The sequence below is a fragment of the Cajanus cajan genome, chromosome 4 (genome assembly GCF_000230855.2).
Source record: "Cajanus cajan strain Asha chromosome 4, NIPB_CcT2T_4, whole genome shotgun sequence".
In the NCBI taxonomy this organism is placed as follows: Eukaryota; Viridiplantae; Streptophyta; class Magnoliopsida; order Fabales; family Fabaceae; genus Cajanus; species Cajanus cajan.
The window spans coordinates 76004602-76026077 of NC_138520.1; the positions used below are offsets into that span (position 1 = coordinate 76004602).

Consider the following 21476-nt stretch of genomic DNA (forward strand, 5'->3'; position numbering starts at 1 on the left):
CAAAAACAAATTATTTTTATTACATTAATACCCATAATGCTACAGTTCAACAGCTTTTAAATAATTGAAACTTGAATCAATATCTCATGAGCTGAATAAACGGATCTGATTTAAAATATTGTGAATAACTATGCCAACATTGACAAGGTTGTACAAAAATTAGTGGGCAAATGTTTGTTGACTTTTATGAACTGTATCTGGTTTTAAAGTCAGTGAAGAACAGTTGGCACTTCCTCTCCGCCTCTTATTATACAATGATGTGCTTGTTCAAAAGTTTATTGACTTTTATAGTCTGCGTTTGACGTGCTGGTATACAAGTTTTGCAGCAACAAAAATGGGCTTCTCTCTGTTACCAAAAGTAACTCCTTGCATTGTGTTCTTGGTTCTGCTGTCTTGTACTTGCTTCACTTCAACAGGTTCACAGCATTACTTTTTTCTTTTTTCTCGTCCCATGTCTTGAAATTTTCATTGGTTGTGTGGTGTTTTTGTAAGATGGATAGTTCAGTTTTCCTTAAATGCATAACCGTGCCATTTTCTTATTGTCTTCATTTTATGCTACGTGATTTTAAAATGCATGTATGCTTGTGAATGGTTCAACATCTGCTCTTTGAATTTGATAAAGAAAGTGGATCTTTTGTCCTAGTGTGGAAAGTTTTGATCATTTATTAGCTTCGGGCACCTAATATTGCTAATTATTTTAAGTAGAAGTATGTGGTTTAGCTATTTAAAGATATAGATATGGAACAAAGAAATGAAAAAGAATTGATTTGGCTTTTTGAGTTTTCGTTGAGTCAAGTGAGAAGTTTGTTTATGATTTGTTCATATTGTTCTCCCTTTTGGCGATCTATTCGAATCTGTTTTAAGTTGAAATTAATTACGATTGCATTCAACAGATTTGAGCCTAAAATATCCTGCAATTGGGACAAGTTTTGGTTGACTTTTACAAATAATGACCCCCTTAAAAGTCATCCTTACCATTATTATGGAAATTAACCTCGTGGAATAAGTCATGTATAAAACTCCATGCAGATTTTAGATCCCAGATAACTTCCACTCCTTTATCATTAGTATATGACGGTGTTATATTATATTTAAATGAAAGGAGGTTATTAGATATCTTGGGTGCAAAGGATGGAGTCCTGCATCATCCCTACAAGAATTAAATATGTAAAGATGAAAACTATAACATTACCAGACGTTGACATAAACAATGTTTTCTTGTTTGCTTTCCCTTTTATGACTACTTAAGCAAGTCTGGCAATTGTGTCTCAATTTCTATCTATTGCATGTAGTATTAACATAGGAATATTTAGAGGTTCAACATTTACTTTGTTTACTTTCCTTCTAATTACTTTCCTCATGTTGTTGCCTTGTTGTCTGTTTATCTTTCAGATGCTTATGATCCGCTTGACCCAAATGGGAATATCACAATCAAATGGGATGTTATATCCTGGACCCCTGATGGTTATATAGTAAGTATATTCTTTCACTATATCACCTATTTATATGAGAAGCAAACCATTTGTTGTACATTATCCATGGTGTTGAAATGTGTTTGCTCCATTTCTTTCCACTGGTTGCACACATCTTTTATGATGAATCTGCATATTCATGTCAGCTGCATCTCATGTCATCCATCAAAGACAAAACTTAGATCCGGTATCATATATATGACAAGTTTTATTCTCCAATCAAAATTAAAGTTTTACTACAATAATATACGTAATTATATATTATCAAAGTCTCTAATAAATATAAATACAAGTTATTAAAGTAAAATTCTAACTCCAAATAGACAACACTACCTCCGACACTTAACTGACTGTATGTAAGTTTTGTCCTTAATGTCAAGGGTTATAACACTTTAGAGTGACTTGACTTTATTTTTGTCACATTAGTTATTTAAATAAGAAACTATTGAATGTACAGGCTGTTGTTACGATGAGCAACTTCCAACGGTATCGTCATATCACCTCGCCTGGGTGGTCACTAGGATGGACATGGTCAAAAAGGGAGGTAATATGGAGCATGATGGGAGGACAAACCACTGAACAAGGGGATTGTTCAAAATTTAAGGGAGGTATTCCACATAGCTGTAAGAAAGATCCAACGGTTGTAGATTTGCTTCCTGGAACACCTTACAATCAACAAATTGCAAATTGCTGCAAAGGTGGGGTGCTCAGTTCACCGTTGCAGGATCCAACCAATGCAGTGGCATCATTTCAAGTCTCTGTTGGTAATGCTGGAACCACAGACAGAACTGTCAAGCTCCCAAAAAACTTCACTTTGAAAGCACCAGGACCAGGTTATACTTGTGGGCCAGCAAAGATGGTTAGACCCACTAAGTTCATTACCCCAGACAAAAGGAGAGTGACCCAAGCACTGAGTAAGCTAAAAGGACTTTCACCTAAATGCAATCTTTTCCTTTCATGTTTCACAATTTTGTCATCCAATTTATAAAATTTTGCAAAATTTGTCATTGTATAGTTGACATAGTTAGTTGTTAACATAATAATCATTAACATGTTACATATGAACGATGATATGACATATCTTCACGACAATAATCAATGTGTTATATTAATAATTAATATAATATGTCGATAATTAATAAATTTTGTCAATCTATCACAAATGATAAAATTAATAAATTTTTAAAAATTAAGCGGCAAAATTTGCAAAATTATTGTATCCTTATCATCAGTCTTATTGATTTATTGCAGTGACATGGAGGATTATATGCACATACTCACAATTTCTAGCTCATAAAGCTCCCACTTGCTGCGTCTCACTTTCATCTTTCAAAAATAACACTGTTGTGCCCTGCCCAACATGTTCATGTGGCTGCAAAAGTAACTCAAACTCATCTCGGTCAGCAAGATGCATAAAGTAGGTTTCCAATTTCCATCATGCTGCATTGTGTTTGCCTTCTAGATGCATATAGACCAGGTACGCCACATTTGGCCTCAGTTTTTTCTGGCTCTGGGAATGATGAGTTTTCACCTTTGGTTCAATGTACTAAACATATGTGCCCAATCCGAGTCCACTGGCATGTTAAGCTTGTTGAATATGGTGTGGCAAATTTAGTCTCACATCGTATAAGTAATTTTTGGATGTGACCAAATTAGTCCCACATTGGATAGGTTTGGGAATGTGTAGTGCCTTAGGTTCTATATATAGAAACCCTTCCCTTCACTTTGAAATCATCCCAACTACAAGTTCATTTGTAACTTCTAAGGCTTGTAGTTTTCTCTTCTCTCTCTATTGTAATATTTCTTAGTGAAATATATTTAGTGTCCGAGGAAGTAGGCATAATTGGCTGAACCTCGTTAAATTGTTGGTGTTCTTTCTCTCTTGTTTTGCTTTGGTTTAAAATTTGCTAGACGTTTCCGCAACAATTGGTATCAAGAGCCGGTTATTTTAAGGAAAAAAACACTATGCTCTGTGCGCTGTAGGTATTCTATAGTCGGCACATCAGAAAATTTTTTCCTTAATCCCGGACCTATTTTTGATATTTAGCAAATTTTATTATTGAGCTGAGATGGCAAACAAAGAAAATCCACTTAGAATTACATCATCAACTTTGAATGCTTCTTCAAGCATTTTGCAAAGAGCTGTTGGTGGGAATTCAAGGTTGATGGTAGAGATTTTCGATGGCAGCGGTCATTTTGGCATGTGGCAAAGTGAGGTTCTAGATGCTCTTTTTCAGCAAGGTCTAGACATTACAATTGAAGGAAAGAAACCAGAAAGTATGGGAGAGGAAGATTGGAAGACCCTCAATCGATTGGCATGTGGAACAATAAGGTCATGCTTATCAAGAGAGCAGAAGTATGCATTTTGCAAAGAGACCTCTGCTAGTAAGTTGATGACGGAGTTGGAGGAAAAGTTCTTGAAGAAAAGCAGTCAGAATAAACTTCACATGAGGAAAAGGCTGTTTCGGTTCACTTACATTCTTGGTACCACAATGAATGATCACATCACCAGTTTTAATCAGCTTGTTGCTGATTTGTTAAACTTGGACGTGACTTTTGAAGATGAGGATCTGGCCTTAATGTTGTTGGGATCACTTCCTGAAGAGTTTGAGTTTCTGGAAACAACTCTACTCCATGGGAAGGTTGTTGTGTCTTTAAATGAAGTTTGTGGAGCCCTATACAGCTATGAACTGAGGAGAAAGGACAAAAAGGATAGCTTAGAGAAGATTAGTGAAGCTTTGGTTGCAAGAGGACGTCCGGTGAACCAGACGAAAGGAAAGAAGAAGCGATCAAAGTCGAAGGCTAAAGTTGGGAAAGATGAGTGTGCCTTTTGTCGAGAAAAAGGGCATTGGAAGAAAGATTGTCCTAAACTAGAAAATAAAGGTCAATCTAACAAAAGAAAGACTGTTGCAGATTCAAATGTAGCTGAGTATGTTGATGACTCAGATTGTTCACTTGTTGTTTCTGGTTCAACCTGCTCTTCTAGTGCTTGGCTTCTTGATTCGGGATGCAGCAATCATATGTGTCCTAATCGAGAATGGTTCTATGATTTCAGAGAACTAGAAGAAGGAGTTGTTTATACAGCAAATGATGTTCCTCTTACCACACATGGGATTGGCTCTATTCGATTGAAGAATCATGATGGAGCAATCAGAACTTTGAAGGATGTTCGTTTTGTCCCGAGTTTATCAAGAAATCTCATTTCTGTGGGAGCCCTTGAAGAGAAAGGTTTCACGGTGCATGCAGAAGGTGGAGTGATGAAGATAATCTCTGGAGCTTTGGTGGTAATGAAAGGAGTTCGGAAAAATAATAGGTTGTACTATTACCAAGGTACTACTATTATTGAAACTGCAGCAGTGGCATCCAGTGGTCAAAATGTGGTTGGATATTGTGATTCCAACTATGCTGGGCATCTGGATAATCGTCGATCAACTACTGGCTATGTTTTTACTTTGGCAAAAGCACCGGTATGTTGGAGGTCTACTTTATAGTCAACTGTAGCTTTGTCTACAACAGAGGCAGAGTATATGACTTTGACAGAGGCTGTGAAGGAAGCAATTTGGCTTCAAGGGTTGCTTGGTGAATTAGGGATTCGACAAAAGCATGTGAAGGTGCATTGCATAGTCAAAGTGCAATCATGTTGGCAAAGAATCAAACTTACCATGCAAGGACGAAGCATATTGATGTTCGTTACCACTTCATAAGAGAGATTATCGAAGAAGGTGGAGTGGGTATCCAGAAGATAAGGACCACAGAGAATCCAGCTGATATGTTGACAAAGGTAGTAGATTCAATCAAGTTCCAACACTGTTTGGACTTGATTAATACTGTCAAAATTTGAAGACTGCATTGGTAGACACTATCAAAGATGAGAGATTTGAAAATATGAAATTTGCCAAGGTGGAGATTTGTTGAATATGGTGTGGCAAATTTAGTCCCACATCGTATAAGTAATTTTTGGATGTGACCAAATTAGTCCCACATTGGATAGGTTTGGGAATGTGTAGTGCCTTAGGTTCTATATATAGAAACCCTTCCCTTCACTTTGAAATCATCCCAACTACAAGTTCATTTGTAACTTCTAAGGCTTGTAGTTTTCTCTTCTCTCTCTATTGTAATATTTCTTAGTGAAATATATTTAGTGTCCGAGGAAGTAGGCATAATTGGCTGAATCTCGTTAAATTGTTGGTGTTCTTTCTCTCTTGTTTTGCTTTGGTTTAAAATTTGCTAGACGTTTCCGCAACAAAGCTTAACTCCAAAAAGTACTGGCGTGTGAAGGTTACCACTAGTAATTTTAATTACAGGATGAATTATTCTGACTGGAACTTGGTTGTTCAAGATCCAAACTTCAACAATCGGACTCAAGTGTTCGGTTTCAAGCACAAGTTATTGACTCCTTATGCTACTATAAGTAAGTGCAATCCTAACTTGTTTTGTTTCATATTTTTAGAGGTACAAATTTTCTTTAGTACTATGAATTATTTTTCATAATTTTTCATCATAAAACATCAAAACTTTTTCTTCTTATATATACGTAAAGTAGAAGATAATTACTGATTTTAAGTTGGTTTTAACAGATGATACAGCAATGCTGTGGGGAATTAAGTCCCATAATGACCTTCTCAACCAAGCTGGCCCTAATGACAATGTTCAAGGAGAGTTGCTCTTCCGAAAGGACAAAGCAACTTTTACTTCTGATAAGGGTTGGGCTTTTCCTCGAAGGATCTTCTTCAATGGTGACAACTGTGTGATGCCACCTCCTAGTGATTATCCATTTTAGAGCATAATGAGATTCTAGAGTTTCATCTCAACAAGTGTTCTACTCCTACTGAAGACGGTGAAGACAAATAATCATGAGGATATGGAAAAGAAAGAAGTTAAGACTTCGTTGAAAATTTCTCTGCATAAATTTTATTAAGAGCATGGTTCTTGCTTTTGTTGCTTTAAAAGAGCAATTATGTTTGTTTCCTGATATTCATGAAGTGTTTCTAATTTAAAAATGAGTAATTATCCCAAAATCTCTAAAATTTTGTAAAATTGCATAGACATTCTCAATTTTTTCTATCTTTACATTAACGTCTTCTTTTATTTGACGAACATTAAATCCTAACACTCTTTAAACATTATATAAATCTCTCTTAAATATATTTTTTAAAAATATATTACACTTTATCTTCTAATTAAAAAATTTGTTGTAAACATTGATAGAACATAAATTTTGAATAATCTCAGGGAACTTCAGTTTAGAGCAGAATAACTGGGCAGGCTATGATGCACAATAGGATAGATGATCAACTGATCATATGTAACACTATTTAAACATACATGTAGGATATGATAGTGTAACACATATATTTAGATGTGTATGATAAATATATAATTATAATTCTACCAATTTAAATTTAAGACATGGTTTTAGAACATTACTGAAAAGAAAATAAAAAATTATAAATCATAGTAATCCATAAAGAGAATAATTTTCAATTTTGGTTCATCAAATATATATTATATGTCTCATGTGAAATTATATTGGATTTTCATTTAGAAATTTAAAGGCTTAAATACTTTGTAAATATGTATCAGTTTAGTATAAAAAAAAATATCAACACATACATGATCGATATAGATATATGAATCAAATTAAAGTATCAATATGGTGAAAAAAAATTAATTCTAATTTTAATCCTTCAAATTTGAGATTTTTTTTTTAGTTTATATACAAATATGATTTAAAATTTATATTTTTAATCTTTAAAATAAAAATAATATATATATATATATATTATTTTGTCCCTCAAATTTAAAATTTATCTATTTTAGAATTTATGATTTTGAAATTTATATAACAAAATATCATTCACATAAAAATATCTATTTTAGAATTTAGGATTTAAAGACTAAAAATATATATTTTAACATTACACAATTTCTTTTAAACTATAGGAACTTAAAAGACTAAAAATATAATAAATAAAAAATAACAAAAGCATATAGTCTTACAATTATATGAAACCCATCTTGCATTACTCTTAGATTGTATATACAAATTTTTATATTAATCTAAGATGATTCGAGATCATATGTACAAATTTTTATATTAATCTAAGATGATTCGAGACTTCATTCTTATAAAATAAAATTGATATAATATATATATTTCAAAATATAATAAAATATGAATTCTTTGATTACTTTCAAGTTGTTGTTTAATTTTAACAAAATTTGATATAAACATATAAAGTAATATGAATTTTCAATCTAACGGTTGGATTTACAAAATTCACATTTAATATAAAGTTATTGAGTTGTATAATATTTATTAAAAGTTATTTCGGTGTCATTTGAATCCCCCTTATTTATATTTATATATATAGAGAGAGAGGAGGGATCCTTTAACTCTAGGAGTAAGTCTACCCAGTTTTACTCCATTCTATAACTCATGTTCTACATCAAATTTCAACGATCAAACCGTTTAATTTAAAGTTCTTAATGCATAGATCAAATATGCAAATTTTTAGAAAATTTGAAAATCATTTGATACTTCGTTTCATTAATTCGAATCAATGTATAAAATAATTTTATGATTATCCGTCAATTTTATATATATATATATATATACATATATATAATTTTATCAACTTAATTTATTTAAAATTAAAAAACCTAAAAAGAATAATGAAGGAACCTAATATTATTAAAATCAGTGATCGACTAATCAAATTAAAATATTATTTAAATAATATCCATGATTAAAAAACATGTTTCCTATCTATATATCCAAAATATACTGTCACTGTGTAACAAATTCGTTAAAATTTAAAGTAACTTGGCATTTGCTCAACAATGGATATACTATTTAAAGAATATCTATGATCGGAAAACATGTTTCCTCTCTATCAGACTACATTGCAACATTCTTTAAACTTTCCTAGAATATCACTGAATATTTTCCGCGAACCAATTGTTTATGAACTTTTCTAAAAATCACATTCCTAAAATAAATAGCACATGCATAATACCCAAACCCAACAATAAACAATGAATTTGTAAAAAAAATAATAATGAAAAATCATGTGACAGACTTTTACAGACATTAACCACTCTCGCAAGCTGGCATTCGTGTTTCATTTATTCTTCCACTGTGACACACAACATGACAAGTTAACGACACAACATTTCCTACTATTTTATTTGATTCTTGGATCTTATGTCCAAGTTGTTGCCAAATAATGCAGCTGTTTGGTCGTGTTTGATTGTCTAGTACGTCAGAAAACAATAACAATAATAATAATAATAATAATAATAATAATAATAAATGTGTATATATATATATATATATATATATATATATATATATATATATATATATATATATATATATAATGTTTAAAAATCTGGACCGAACCGGCCGGTCGGACTGGTTGGACCGGGAACCGGTGGTCCAGCCAGTCCGAACCTTAAGTTGAATCGGTTATGCAGTTGACCCGTTTCAAACTGGATTGAACCGGTCAATTTTCCGGTTCAACCGGTGAACAGGTGGATCAAACCGGTTCAACCACTTTTTTTCTTTTTTATTTTTCTTAATTTTTTTAAGGGATCATAAACCATAAAAATAATAATAAAAATTGAATTTCTTAATGGAAGAACAAAGATTCTTATTAAATATAACAATGACTACTTGTTCTAATATATTTGTTTATATAATATACAACTTAAATAACTTTTATAGTATATTATTAATTTTATATTATATATTTAATAATATATATGTAGATATTACATATATTATTTTGTGATATCAATTGCAAGCATATTATATATGTACTTATTATTTATATTTTAATTTGTATTAATATAATTTAACATGTAATTTTTTATATATTTTTTTACAAAATAAAAATAAAAATAATTTTAAATAAGATAGAAAAATTGAAATTTAAAATAAGATATGAATTTATTAAAATTTATAAGTATAAAATATATTTAATATGAATATTTTTTTAATAAAAATAAATAAAAACCGAGTCATGCTGTTTAACTAATAACCCACCGGTTCAACTTTTATCTCACTGACCCAGTACCTTATTTAGTTAAATAAATTAAGAGAACATCTTTATATCATTTTACTTTGTTGTTTTCTTTTTTGAAAATCAACGTAAATTAATATAAACAACTGTGTAAATATTTTGTTGTTTTGAAGAGACAAAAAGCTGCACTAGAAATGTCAAACCCAACTAACAGCTTTCAATTAAGTTATTCATTAAAAATAAATTATTAATTTATTAGCTGCATATGCTTAAGTTATTTTTTAAAGTTAAGCAACTTAAAAATATAGTAGGATTAATTGAGTTTTTATGACTTTGGTTTTATATTTGCTTTTTTTATTTATATTTGCCAATGTAAAATTATGACTGTAATTACTTATTTACTTAATTTTAAAAATAATTTTTTTCAAGCCAGAATGAAAATACTTGAATGAGTGGAGAGATAAAATTCCAGACTTACTAAAAAAAATTAAAAACTCAAGTTGAATCCCGGTTACTTTTAAAATTGTCGATTTTTTTTTGGTAGAGTTTTATTTTTATTTATTTTTCATTTTTAAAGTTCAACATAATATTAATTATATTTTTTTATGAATTGTATCTTTATTTTTAACTAATTACTTTTTATTAATGTCTACATTGTCAGTTAATATGTATTTACTATGAAGTAAAAAATAATAATAAAATACATCAAAATTATTTTATGAAAAACAAAAAAAAATATTGTATTTATCCGTGTATAAAAATCATAAACAAATAATGAAAGAAAATAATCTAAATCGATTTGATTATTAACTTTAAAATACTATGTGTGTCATGTCTTTATACCAAAAATTAAACAAGAGATGTCAATTACATTGGAGTAAAATTTCTTAGTGTTTTAACCCTAAACCCTCACAATGATGGGACCAAACCTAATGTGATTTTCCTTATACTTTATATACTTTTTTATGCAAACTTATGTAATGAATGAGATAAATAATTTATGATTTCACTAAAAATTCTCATAAAGATTAATCTAATCTTATATATATATATATATATATATATATATATATATATATATATATATATATATATATATATATATATAAACTTATGTGTACAAAAGACTCATTTAAAAAATATTAATTGTAACAAAAAAAACTAAAAACAAGTTAATAACTCAAATTAACAACTTACATCGCAAACGTTCTAATAATAAATTATGATAGAATTATTGACAACAAAAAAAACATGTAATTTCTTAGAAGTTATGCTTCAAAACAATAAGTGACTTTTTCAATGGAAATGCTTTATATCAATAATAGTTTAAAAAATAATGATAAGTGACTATTAATTACTATCCACATATGAAAAATTATTAAATGTTGGAAAATCCTTATTTAATTTTTTACTTACAATTAATATACATTATTAATTAATAATTAATTAATTAATGACTATTGTAAAAAATACAGTAAAATTATATTCGTAAAATTAGGTTTGAATGTGCTAAATAAGGTTTTGGGATCCTAAATAAAAAATGTGGTAGTTAAAAAGACTCCATGTGGTATTTTTATATCAGTTATATTCGTTCAAAAAATATAATAAAATAATTTGAATTTATATAATTAAATGGTTATATATAGAAGTATTTATTCTACAAATTTACACGAAGTAAAATGGTAGTTGTATACCAATTTCACAAAAATAAAAAAGAAGGAATGATATTGAAATGTGTTTCTACATTAGCAGAGTCCAATTTTGTCGGTAAGGTATAACCCACCAATGCATTATCACCTCCTTCCACCGACACAACACGCGCTTCAGCTTTCTATTCACATAATTTGGGCCAACCACCACATGACACGTGTACTGCATATTGCATTACAATTCAGAAAACGTCAATTCCTTTATTTTGGGGAAAAATATGCTTATATTAAGCAGAAGAGGTTATGGAAGGGCTGACCCAATGGCACAAGTTGCTTTCATCAATCTTCACACTTAGTTGGTTTGATAATGATAGGGTTTAATCAATACTTGATTATATTATTAATTAATCTTTATTCGCCTACTTCTTTTGTTCTACTATGCAATTAAAAACGATGAGGAAAACCCATTGATATGGTAGGTGCAACTATAAGTTTTATATTTTAATGGGAACCATTGCAAAAGTATATAAATTTTGGTTTTGAATAAAAAAATACTAAATGGTCAAAACGTGTTTTACAAAAAACAAAAATGTTACTTTGTCGATCACTTATGAATTAGGCTTTCAAATTTCCCTTTAATTCATTTCACTTTTTCGTATATTAAATAAATTATTGGATTAAATAAGAGAATATCTTACATCGCATACACCCAGATACGACTTATTTATTCATCTGGAGCTTGGGGTTTGGGTTTGGCCCCTTTGGGGTAGTGTAATCACATTTAGCAAGAAAGAAAACAAAAATCAATTTTTTGATCAAAAACAAAATTCAATTTGATAAAGGATGGTATTTTTTTTTAGAATTCCTTAATTTTTATATATTCATTACAGGGATGATGCACAATGGAAAAATCTAGATATAAATAGCATGTATATCATGCATTACATGGGTAATTTTTTTTAATTTAATTATAAATTATAAGTAGTTTAAATTTGAAAAAAAAATTTAAGAAATGAAAAAAATTCATAATATAAATAATTACAATTTGAAATTAAAAAATAAATGTAGAAATTTAGAAATAACTAAGTTGAGATTTAGATGTTTAAAATTTTAACATAAATAAAATTACTTTAAAATAAAAAGTAAAAAATACCTTCTAATGAAATTACAAAGAGAGAGAGAGAGGAAAAAAATATTAAAAACTGTCTACACATTAAAAATAAATAAAGACTTAAATTTATAATTATAACTTAATTCATCCCTAAATAATACACATTTATTGATAAATGACTGGTTGAATGAAAACTACTTTGCGATGTCATCTTACAAGTCCAACTAAATGGAAATTATACTAAAATATAAATATTGGAAGTTGAGTATATATATATATGAGGTTTTTAAGTAGGTTCTCCAAGTTTTTGAAACTAATTCATGTTTTCCAATTGAATACATGAATGTGCTAAAAGCAATATGAGCAGGAAAATAGGCACGTATCGGTGAGAAAAGTCGAAAGTGATAAAGCACATGGCAAATTATATACCTTAGCATGCCATATATATACATGTGTGTCTCAAGCCATATTATTATATGTTAGGGAGTACGTTATAATTCAATGTGCTAAATTTTTATCACTCGAGTCCAAAAAAAAAATGCAAATATTTTTTAGTATATTGGTGCAAATAAAAATGAATTTAGTTTTGATATATTATGAATGTAACAAAAAAATTTGTGAATATAAAGATTTTTACACTATCATTAACCAATTAAAAATCATCTTAAATATAGTTGTTAAATCAATATATTTAGTTGAATTTAACAAAGAAACAAAATGAAGCATTTTATAATAACATAACATTTTTTCTTATTATACCACACAAATTTTGTAATAATATCCATAGGGAGTCACTCAATTAACTTTATTATTTATGTTTTTCTTAATTCAAGTATTTTTTATTGAGAATCAATAATTATTTTTTTTCAAAGTATTAAGATGTATTTAATGGTTCATCTAAGGATGTCAATGGAGTTCCATTGGAACAGGTAGTAGTATATCTGTCCCTGCCCCGCAGGATAAAAATTTGTCATGTATTCGTTTCATATCCATATGAATATTCATTAAGCAGGTATTCATAAATTTTTTAAATATTTGTGGGTACCTATTGATATTCATGGGTAATTATGATATTTTAAAGAAATAAAAAAATGAAAAATTATATTATAAATAATTTTAAATTTATATTTGATGTCATTAAAATGTTAAAAATAAAAATTTGATATTAACTTTTAAATTTGCATTTAACACTAATTCTATTTATATTATTAATAATAATAATAATACAAAATAATCAATAACTTAAAATATATTAATTTCATAATTTAAGAAATTTTATTAAACAAATACTTGTAAATATAAATACTATCATATTCATTCCCCGTTCCATTTATAAATAAATAAAAAAATATTCATATCCATTATTTATAAATATTTATTTAAACTACTTATTTATTATTTATAACAAATTTTATCCACAAATACTATATCTTTGTCATCCTAAGCTCATCTCACTTCACAATCAACATATTTCTTTTACACGTAATTCTAGAAATCATATTACTTATTTAAGAAGTAAGATGATTATCTGCCAATCATGTTGATTATTTAAATCTAGGTGAGACGGATTGTTCTCATCATAGGACTAATCATATGCCACTTTTACAATAACCTTTGCAGAGTATTAACCGCTTCTTTCGCGGGAAAATCAATACCCATTTATTTTTACTACATAATAACAATCTTTAATTTTTGTAAAAAGTGAACGAATTTATCCTCATCACAAATTTGCAAGGAAAAACAAACGAATCAAGACAGAGAATAATATGTGACAGGAAATAAACAATAGTTTTACTCTTTTTTGTTGCAGAACACCTTCAATGATGAATTTAGGTACGTTGAAATATTATTTAGTAGGAAAACAATTTGCATATATACCTTTCTTAAACCGATGAGCCAACTGGGACAAACTAGACAGTCAGTTTCTGCCGCTTATTTTTTCCACACACACTCTCTCTCTCTCTCTTTCTTTTCCTCACTTTCTCTCTCTTCTTTTTTGTTCTTTATTTCAAGTCTTCTCTGTCACAGATCTTGAACTCTTCAGCTAACAACTCAGACCACTGCACTGAGATCCCCACTTACGTCTTGCAGCGGCAAACATGGCTTTCTCTCTGTTACCAAAAGCCACTCATTGCATTTTGTTCTTGGCTCTGATGTCTTGTACTTGTTTCACTTCAACAGGTTCCACCCCATTACTATTTTTATGTTTTCCCTAGTCCAAAGTCTTGAATTTTTCATTCTTCGTTTGTTTTATGTTTGAGGGGTGGTTCACTTTTCCTTATATGCATAACCGTTTCCATTTTTCTGGCGGTTTTCACTCTATGCTGCGTGGACTTTACGCCCTGTTGGTTTTTGAAATGAATGCTTGTGAAAGATGCAACCTTTGTTCATTGAATTTGATCAAGAAAGCCGGGTTTTGTCCTGTTGTGGAAACTTTTCATCATTTATTAGCTTCTGGCGGCTAATTTTGCTAATATCAATTGTTTAAAGTGGATAATTGCCGTTTTGTTTGCTTTGTTCTTGTAAAGATTTAGATTTTTAACAAAGAAATTGATGATAGTGGTGTTCTGACTATCTTTTAACAAAAATTGTTTTGACATTTGAGTTTTTGTTGAGTCGAGTGAGAAGTAAGTTTATGATTTGTTTCTATTTTTAATTCCATTCTGGCCTTTGCAATAGTTTTCAGTTAAAATTATGTTTCTTTACTAGAGATTCGTCGTGCCTAAGAATTCCTGTAATTGGGAAAACCGTGCATGAGTCGGTGGTCACCAACAGTGATCAGTTTTGACTGCAAATGGAATAATTCATGTATCAAGGTCCTTGCAGATTTTATATCCCCGAGAGCTCCCAGTTCTCTATCATTATTAGTATGGACTTGATCAACTTTTTTAATGGTAGGAGGTTATTAGATATTTAGGGTGTAAAGAATGAAATCATGAATCTTGCATGCTAAAATAATTAAATATGTAAAAATGAAGAACTATAGCTTCACCAGCCGTTGACTTCAACAATATGTTTGCTTGTTTGCTTTCCTTTTATGTGACTACTCAAACAAGTCTAGCTATTGTGTCTGTCTCGTAATTTCTTGTGTGAAATATATTATTGTAATATTTACTATTTAGAGGTTCAACAGTTAGTTTGTTTTGTTTTCTTTCCTTTTAATTACTTGCTGTTGGCTTTTATGTTTCAGATGCATATGATCCGCTTGACCCAAATGGGAATATCACAATCAAATGGGATATTATAAGCTGGACCCCTGATGGATACGTAGTAAGTATATTCTTTTACAATATCTCCCATTAATATGAGAAGCAAACCAGCTGCTGTACATTTTGCATGGAGATGAAATGTTTTTACGCCTTTTCTTTCCACTGGTTGCTCACATCTTTTGTGATGGATATGCATGTTTGTGTCAGCTGCATCTCATGCCATCTATCAATTCTTGGATAATAAAACAACCTTAAGGTTTTGCAAAACCAAAATATTGTTGAATATCTTATCGCATTTCTGAATTGCGTACAACAAATTTTTTAAGTGTGTATTATAAACTAAAGTATACAAATGTGATTATTTAAGTTAGTGGCTATATGTAGCCCTTTAGAGTGACTTTAGCTTATTTTTGCCTCGTTAGTTATTTAGATATCTAAGAAGTAAAAAACAATTGAATGTACAGGCTGTTGTTACAATGAACAACTTCCAACAATATCGTCATATCGCTTCACCTGGGTGGTCACTAGGATGGACATGGGCGAAAAAGGAGGTAATATGGAGTATGATGGGAGGGCAAACCACTGAACAAGGGGATTGTTCAAAATTTAAGGGAGGTATTCCACATTGCTGTAAGAAAGATCCAACGGTTGTAGATTTGCTTCCTGGAACACCTTACAATCAACAAATTGCAAATTGCTGCAAAGGTGGGGTGCTCACTTCATGGGTGCAGGATCCAACCAATGCAGTTTCATCATTTCAAGTCAGTGTTGGTAGAGCTGGAACCACAAACAAAACTGTCAAAGTCCCAAAGAACTTCACCTTGAAAGCACCAGGACCAGGATATACTTGTGGACCTGCTAAGATTGTGCGACCCACTCAATTCATTCAAGCAGACAAAAGGAGAGTGACCCAGGCACTAAGTAAGTTATAGGACTTCTTATGTCATATATCCTTTTTTCTGCTGTCTCCTTCCAACCTCATACTCTTGTTCAATGTAGTGTCACCCACTGGTTGTAGGTTTTATTAGTAACAAAACCTGGGACTCATAGTCATGTTACTAATTGTCTGCTTAAATTTAAAATAATTGAAGCTTACAGTTGTTATGAGTAACTATCAGCCAATTCTAGCAATTTACTATATCCTTAACGTCACTCTTATTTATTGCAGTGACATGGAATGTGACATGCACATACTCACAATTTCTAGCTCAGAAAACTCCCTCTTGCTGTGTCTCGCTTTCATCTTTCTATAATGATACTATTGTGCCCTGCCCAACATGTGCATGTGGCTGCCAAAGTAACTCATCTCAGTCAGGGAGCTGTGTAAAGTAGGTTTCCACCACTCAGTATATCGTGATTTCCTTCTGTAGCTACTAAGTTTTACACTCATATATTTCCTTTCTCTTTGTGGTTACAGTCCAGATACGCCACATTTGGCATCGGTTGTTTCTGGCTCTGGGAAGAATAACTTTTCACCTTTGGTTCAATGTACTAGTCATATGTGCCCAATCCGAATCCACTGGCACATTAAGCTTAATTACAAGGAATACTGGCGCGTAAAGGTTACTATTACTAATTTTAATTACAGGATGAATTATTCTGAGTGGAACTTGGTTGTTCAACACCCAAACTTTGACAATTTGACTCAACTCTTCAGTTTCAACTACAAGTCATTGACTCCTTATGGTTCAATAAGTAAGTGTGATCCTAACTGTTACATTTTTCTTAAATACTGAGTATTTTTTCTTAATTCGTCATCATAAAACATCAAAACTTTTACTCTTTAGTTCCATAAACTAGAAGGTAATTGCTGATTTTAAGTTGCTTTTAACAGATGATACAGCAATGCTTTGGGGAGTTAAGTTCTATAATGATTTTCTCAACCAAGCTGGCCCTAATGGCAATGTTCAATCAGAGCTACTCTTCCGAAAGGATAAAGCAACTTTTACTTTTGACAAGGGTTGGGCTTTTCCTCGAAGGATCTACTTCAATGGTGACAACTGTGTGATGCCACCACCTGATTCTTATCCGTGGTTACCTAATGCTGGTTCTAGGCAAGAGGTTTCCTTGTTTGCTTTAGTGATAGCTTCTTTGGTAGCCTTGGTATTTTATGCTCACGCATAAAGTTCCAATCTGTGGTACACTTAGCCTTGTAATAGAAAATTTTCAGTCAGACCAGTTTTGACTCATGTGATGTCAATTTGGTATTTGAAGCGATTGGGAGCATGACATCCAGTGGCAGCTTTGAGATTAGCTCACGTGTCTTATGATTTGTTACAGAGAATTCAGCACATTGGTGGTAGAATTTGCTATTGTTTTTGTGTCTGTTGTAATTCAATGATGTATGTATCGTTATTATAATTGTAACTGTAATTATAATAAATATACACAGCAACATATCACATGAAAATATAGACCTGACGAGTCATTTGTGGATTTGAAATGGTGTGATGGACTTTTTACTAGCAGGTACTAGCATGGAATAAAAATGTTTTTTGTATCATGCTCAATAATATGGTTCAAGAGAAACTGAATAAAAGGGAAAAGAGGTGGTATCCATTACAGCATTGCAATATATGCATTTACATGATTCAGACAAAAAAATCATTGCTGGGAATTATATTCACTATTCAGCATCCGATCAGCACTCATGAATCACAGCACACATATTCACGAGTTTTGCATGGCGTTTAAAACAATTCCTTAAGAATCTTCGTACCTGATGCCACATCATGGTGTGTAGGAAAACTTGGCTTCAAAATTTTACAGAAAACAATCCCAACTTTCACTTATGTGCCAATTCACTAAACAGCTAGCATGACAAGCATTATGAAAATGAATGCTGGGAAATTCAATAAGTTCACAGGGGCAGAGTTAGGGAGGACCGGGTATGTATCAGGTGGTGGCAGCATGCATTCTTCACCATTAAAGTAGACCTTGCGAGGAAATGCCCACCCCTGCTTTAATGTGAACGTATCCTCGTCCTTCTGAAGAAGAAGTTCTGATTGAACATTCCCAGTTGGTCCAGCTTCCATCAAGAGATCATTAAAGTATTTCATGCCATAGAACATGCCAGTGTCATCTGCATGCAAAATGAGAATACACTTGAGCACTCATGCTAAAGGGTTATTGACTTATAAAACACATTATTTGTTGGCACTCACTTATGGATTCGTAGGGAAGTATAGGCTTGTAATCAAAGCTGAAAACTTGGGTGACATTGTTAAGATTTGGATGTTGAACAGCAAGAGTCCAGAGGGAGTAATTCATCCTGTAATTAAAATTTGTTACGGCAATCTTGACTCGCCAATAGTCCTTATAGTTGACCTTGACGTGCCAGTGTACCCTTATCGGACACATATGATGTGTGCACTGTAGCAATGGTTCGTTATCTTTCTTTGGAGTGTGAATCCCTACCATTCTGAGATGTTTAGAGTCAGCCCTGCAAACCATACCAACATGTAAATGATTCTAGTTGTTAGATATCAAGAGATCAATAATAGCTTTGGATATCAGACTTTACTTGACACAATTCCTCTTGTTCTGGCAGCCACAGGCACAAGAGGGACAAGGGGTAATGGTCTCATTGTAGAAGGATGACAAAGATACACAGCAACCTGGGTTCTTTCTAGCCAGAAATTGTGAGTATGTGCAAGTAACATTCCATGTCACTGCATGATATAAAACAAATGAAACTGAGATTGTTGAATGAAAGTTGGGGTGGAAATTGATATTACGAAGTTAAAGAACTTACTTAGTGCTTGAGTCTTACGGCGCTTGTCAGGTGTAAGGAAAGTGGTGGAAGGAACAACCTTGGCAGGGCCACAAGTGTAGCCTGGCCCTGGACCCAAGAGAGTGAAGTTCTTGGGGAGTTTAACTGTCTTGTTTGAAGTACCAGCTAGACCAATACTCACTTGGAAAGATGAGACTGCTGCTGAAGGGTCTTGGCCCCATGCTGCCACCACTCCACCCTTGCAACAGTTTGAGAATTGCTGGTTGTAAGGTACACCAGGGAGCAAGTCTACAACAGTTGGAGTTTTCTTGCAGCAGTGAGGTACATTGCCTTTGAACTTAGAGCAGTCTCCTTGCTCTGTGGTTTGAGCTCCTACCATGGACCATATAACTTCCTTCTTTGCCCATGTCCATCCCAAGGTCCATCCAGGATTCATGATGTGCCGAAACATTTGGAAATTGCTCATTGTTACCACAGCCTGATCGCAAATGCAGTGTATAGAAACAGATGATTTCATTACATGAAAGGTTACTCTTCAATTTAGAGCATGTTTAGATACAAGATTAAAAGAGTTTCTTCTATTGAAAATAAAGAGTTTTTTTTACTAAAAAAAAAGTTTTCAAAATCTCCTCTAAGCTTTTTTCTAGACAGAGTCTTAGTTACATCCATTTTACTCGCTATGCAATTGATTGCAAAGCTAGCTGACTATACAGTGACCTTCTATCTTATTATTTTAATTTAAGTGACTAACTTCGTCCCTGATATATTAGATATACTTGAATAGGCCTAGAAGTATTAGAGATCATGCTAAGCAGTTTCCAAATATTAAAAAAAATCGTTCAAATCAGTCTCTAAAATTTATTGAAATACATCAATTTAGGAACTAAAGTAATGAATTTATTGACTAATTTAGGGATCACTTAGGAGAGAAAATAATAGTTTGGGAAAAAAATGATGGTTTATTCATTTTAATATGATGTCTCAGTGCAGCCTTGACGAACAGGTCTAGCTATTTGTTGGGATTTTGTGCAGTGTGGCCTAGATGATATAAAATAAATACCAATGTAGTTTGTGTTACTTACTACATAGCCATCTGGTGTCCAAGACACAACATCCCATTTGATCGTTATGTTTCCGTTTGGATCCAAAGGATCATACGCAGCTATAACCACAAAACATCAACAGATTAGTTTAACATGTATATGAAAATGAGAATGCCAAAAGAAACCCCGTAATATATGTAAGTGAAAGTGAAACAAAATATGCAAAGAGGGTAACCTGCACAAGAGAATAGCACAATAACGCATACGGCTGATATGACAAGCCTCATTCCCTGAATATGATGTTATCAACTATGATAATTGGTGCCAAGAGTTAACTTTGTTTCAGTGAGATTGGAGTTTCTTGAGCTCCAATGCTATGGAATTGGATGTGTAGTGATGTAGAAAAAGAGTCTTGAAGGGAATTCTTTGGGGGTTCAAGTGATGGCTCACCAACTGGTTGTTAGGTACCTTCACATTTATATTTCTATCATTGTCTCAACCTTGAGATTTCCTTTAGAATTTCCCATAGCTTAAAGCAACGGCCACTGACTAGAATAGGCGGGAGACGCATGAGTGAACATAACACCTCAACGGTTGTGTTTGAAGGGCCATTTGTTCTCTGATGGCTTAGCCTCACCATACTATCAAGTTACCAGAGTACCCCTATTTCTTACAATTTACAAGAAAACAGGGTAAACAATTTCTTAAATAATTTCTTAAATCATCAAACTAAGAAAATGTTAAATAATTTCTTAAATCATCAAAGAGTTAATCACCTATACACTGTCAATGTAAAGTTTTTTTTACACTGGCAACCAATTATATCTCTTAATTGTGTCATGTCACTGTTAAAAGTAAATATGTTTACAGTGACATGGCACAATTAAGAGATATAATTAATTATCAGTGTAAAAAAGTTTTACACTGGCAGTGTATAGGTGATTAACTCATCATCAAATACATCTACTGAACTATTTATTATCATTTTGATCATTAAATATATATTATTATTTTAGTTATATAATTTTCTAAAAATTTGCACTTATTATGTGATTGACAATTTATACTTTAGGAATTTATTTGAATTTTGAACAAATACGATAGTGTTTTCTTTCAAATTTAAGGAACAAAATGACTAGTTCCTTAAGAACATATCATAGCTTTGTCCAAAACAAGCCCAAAGTGATTTTATATTTAATAAGTCTAGTTTACTTTAATTTGCAGATCCAAAA

General features: G+C 31.6%; 3 protein-coding genes across 3 annotated transcripts; 2 read left to right on the forward strand and 1 right to left on the reverse strand.

Annotated features, from left to right (window-relative positions):
• Nucleotides 1-164: 164 nt before the first annotated feature.
• LOC109813300 (protein COBRA) lies at nt 165-6542 on the forward strand. The gene is made up of 7 exons (XM_083073097.1): nt 165-416; nt 1393-1472; nt 1930-2386; nt 2724-2889; nt 2945-3056; nt 5718-5883; nt 6050-6542. Exons 1-7 carry the CDS (start codon nt 335-337, stop codon nt 6250-6252), a joined length of 1266 nt encoding a protein of 421 aa, XP_082929223.1. The 5' UTR covers nt 165-334; the 3' UTR covers nt 6253-6542.
• Nucleotides 6543-14146: 7604 nt separating this feature from the next.
• On the forward strand, nt 14147-17904 carry LOC109813297 (protein COBRA). The gene is made up of 6 exons (XM_020377464.3): nt 14147-14440; nt 15450-15529; nt 15933-16389; nt 16637-16796; nt 16886-17163; nt 17303-17904. Exons 1-6 carry the CDS (start codon nt 14359-14361, stop codon nt 17590-17592), a joined length of 1347 nt encoding a protein of 448 aa, XP_020233053.1. The 5' UTR covers nt 14147-14358; the 3' UTR covers nt 17593-17904.
• A 98-nt stretch (nt 17905-18002) lies between these two features.
• Nucleotides 18003-20666, reverse strand: LOC109813298 (COBRA-like protein 4). Its single transcript, XM_020377465.3, has 6 exons — nt 20480-20666; nt 20284-20363; nt 19223-19679; nt 18992-19139; nt 18633-18910; nt 18003-18550 (listed from the first exon to the last, which is right to left on the reverse strand). Exons 1-6 carry the CDS (start codon nt 20529-20531, stop codon nt 18273-18275), a joined length of 1293 nt encoding a protein of 430 aa, XP_020233054.1. The 5' UTR covers nt 20532-20666; the 3' UTR covers nt 18003-18272.
• Nucleotides 20667-21476: the final 810 nt, after the last annotated feature.

Coding starts and splice junctions, on each gene's coding strand:
- LOC109813297 (XM_020377464.3), top strand. CDS start 14,359: ATGGCTTTCTCTCTGTTACCAAAAGCCACTCATTGCATTTTGTTCTTG. Junction 14,441..15,449: donor TACTTGTTTCACTTCAACAG/GTTCCACCCCAT, acceptor TTTATGTTTCAG/ATGCATATGATCCGCTTGAC. Junction 16,390..16,636: donor GAGAGTGACCCAGGCACTAA/GTAAGTTATAGG, acceptor TATTTATTGCAG/TGACATGGAATGTGACATGC.
- LOC109813298 (XM_020377465.3), bottom strand. CDS start 20,531: ATGAGGCTTGTCATATCAGCCGTATGCGTTATTGTGCTATTCTCTTGT. Junction 20,364..20,479: donor TGTGCTATTCTCTTGTGCAG/GTTACCCTCTTT, acceptor TTGTGGTTATAG/CTGCGTATGATCCTTTGGAT. Junction 19,680..20,283: donor GGACACCAGATGGCTATGTA/GTAAGTAACACA, acceptor ATTTGCGATCAG/GCTGTGGTAACAATGAGCAA.
- LOC109813300 (XM_083073097.1), top strand. CDS start 335: ATGGGCTTCTCTCTGTTACCAAAAGTAACTCCTTGCATTGTGTTCTTG. Junction 2,387..2,723: donor GAGAGTGACCCAAGCACTGA/GTAAGCTAAAAG, acceptor GATTTATTGCAG/TGACATGGAGGATTATATGC. Junction 2,890..2,944: donor CGGTCAGCAAGATGCATAAA/GTAGGTTTCCAA, acceptor AGATGCATATAG/ACCAGGTACGCCACATTTGG.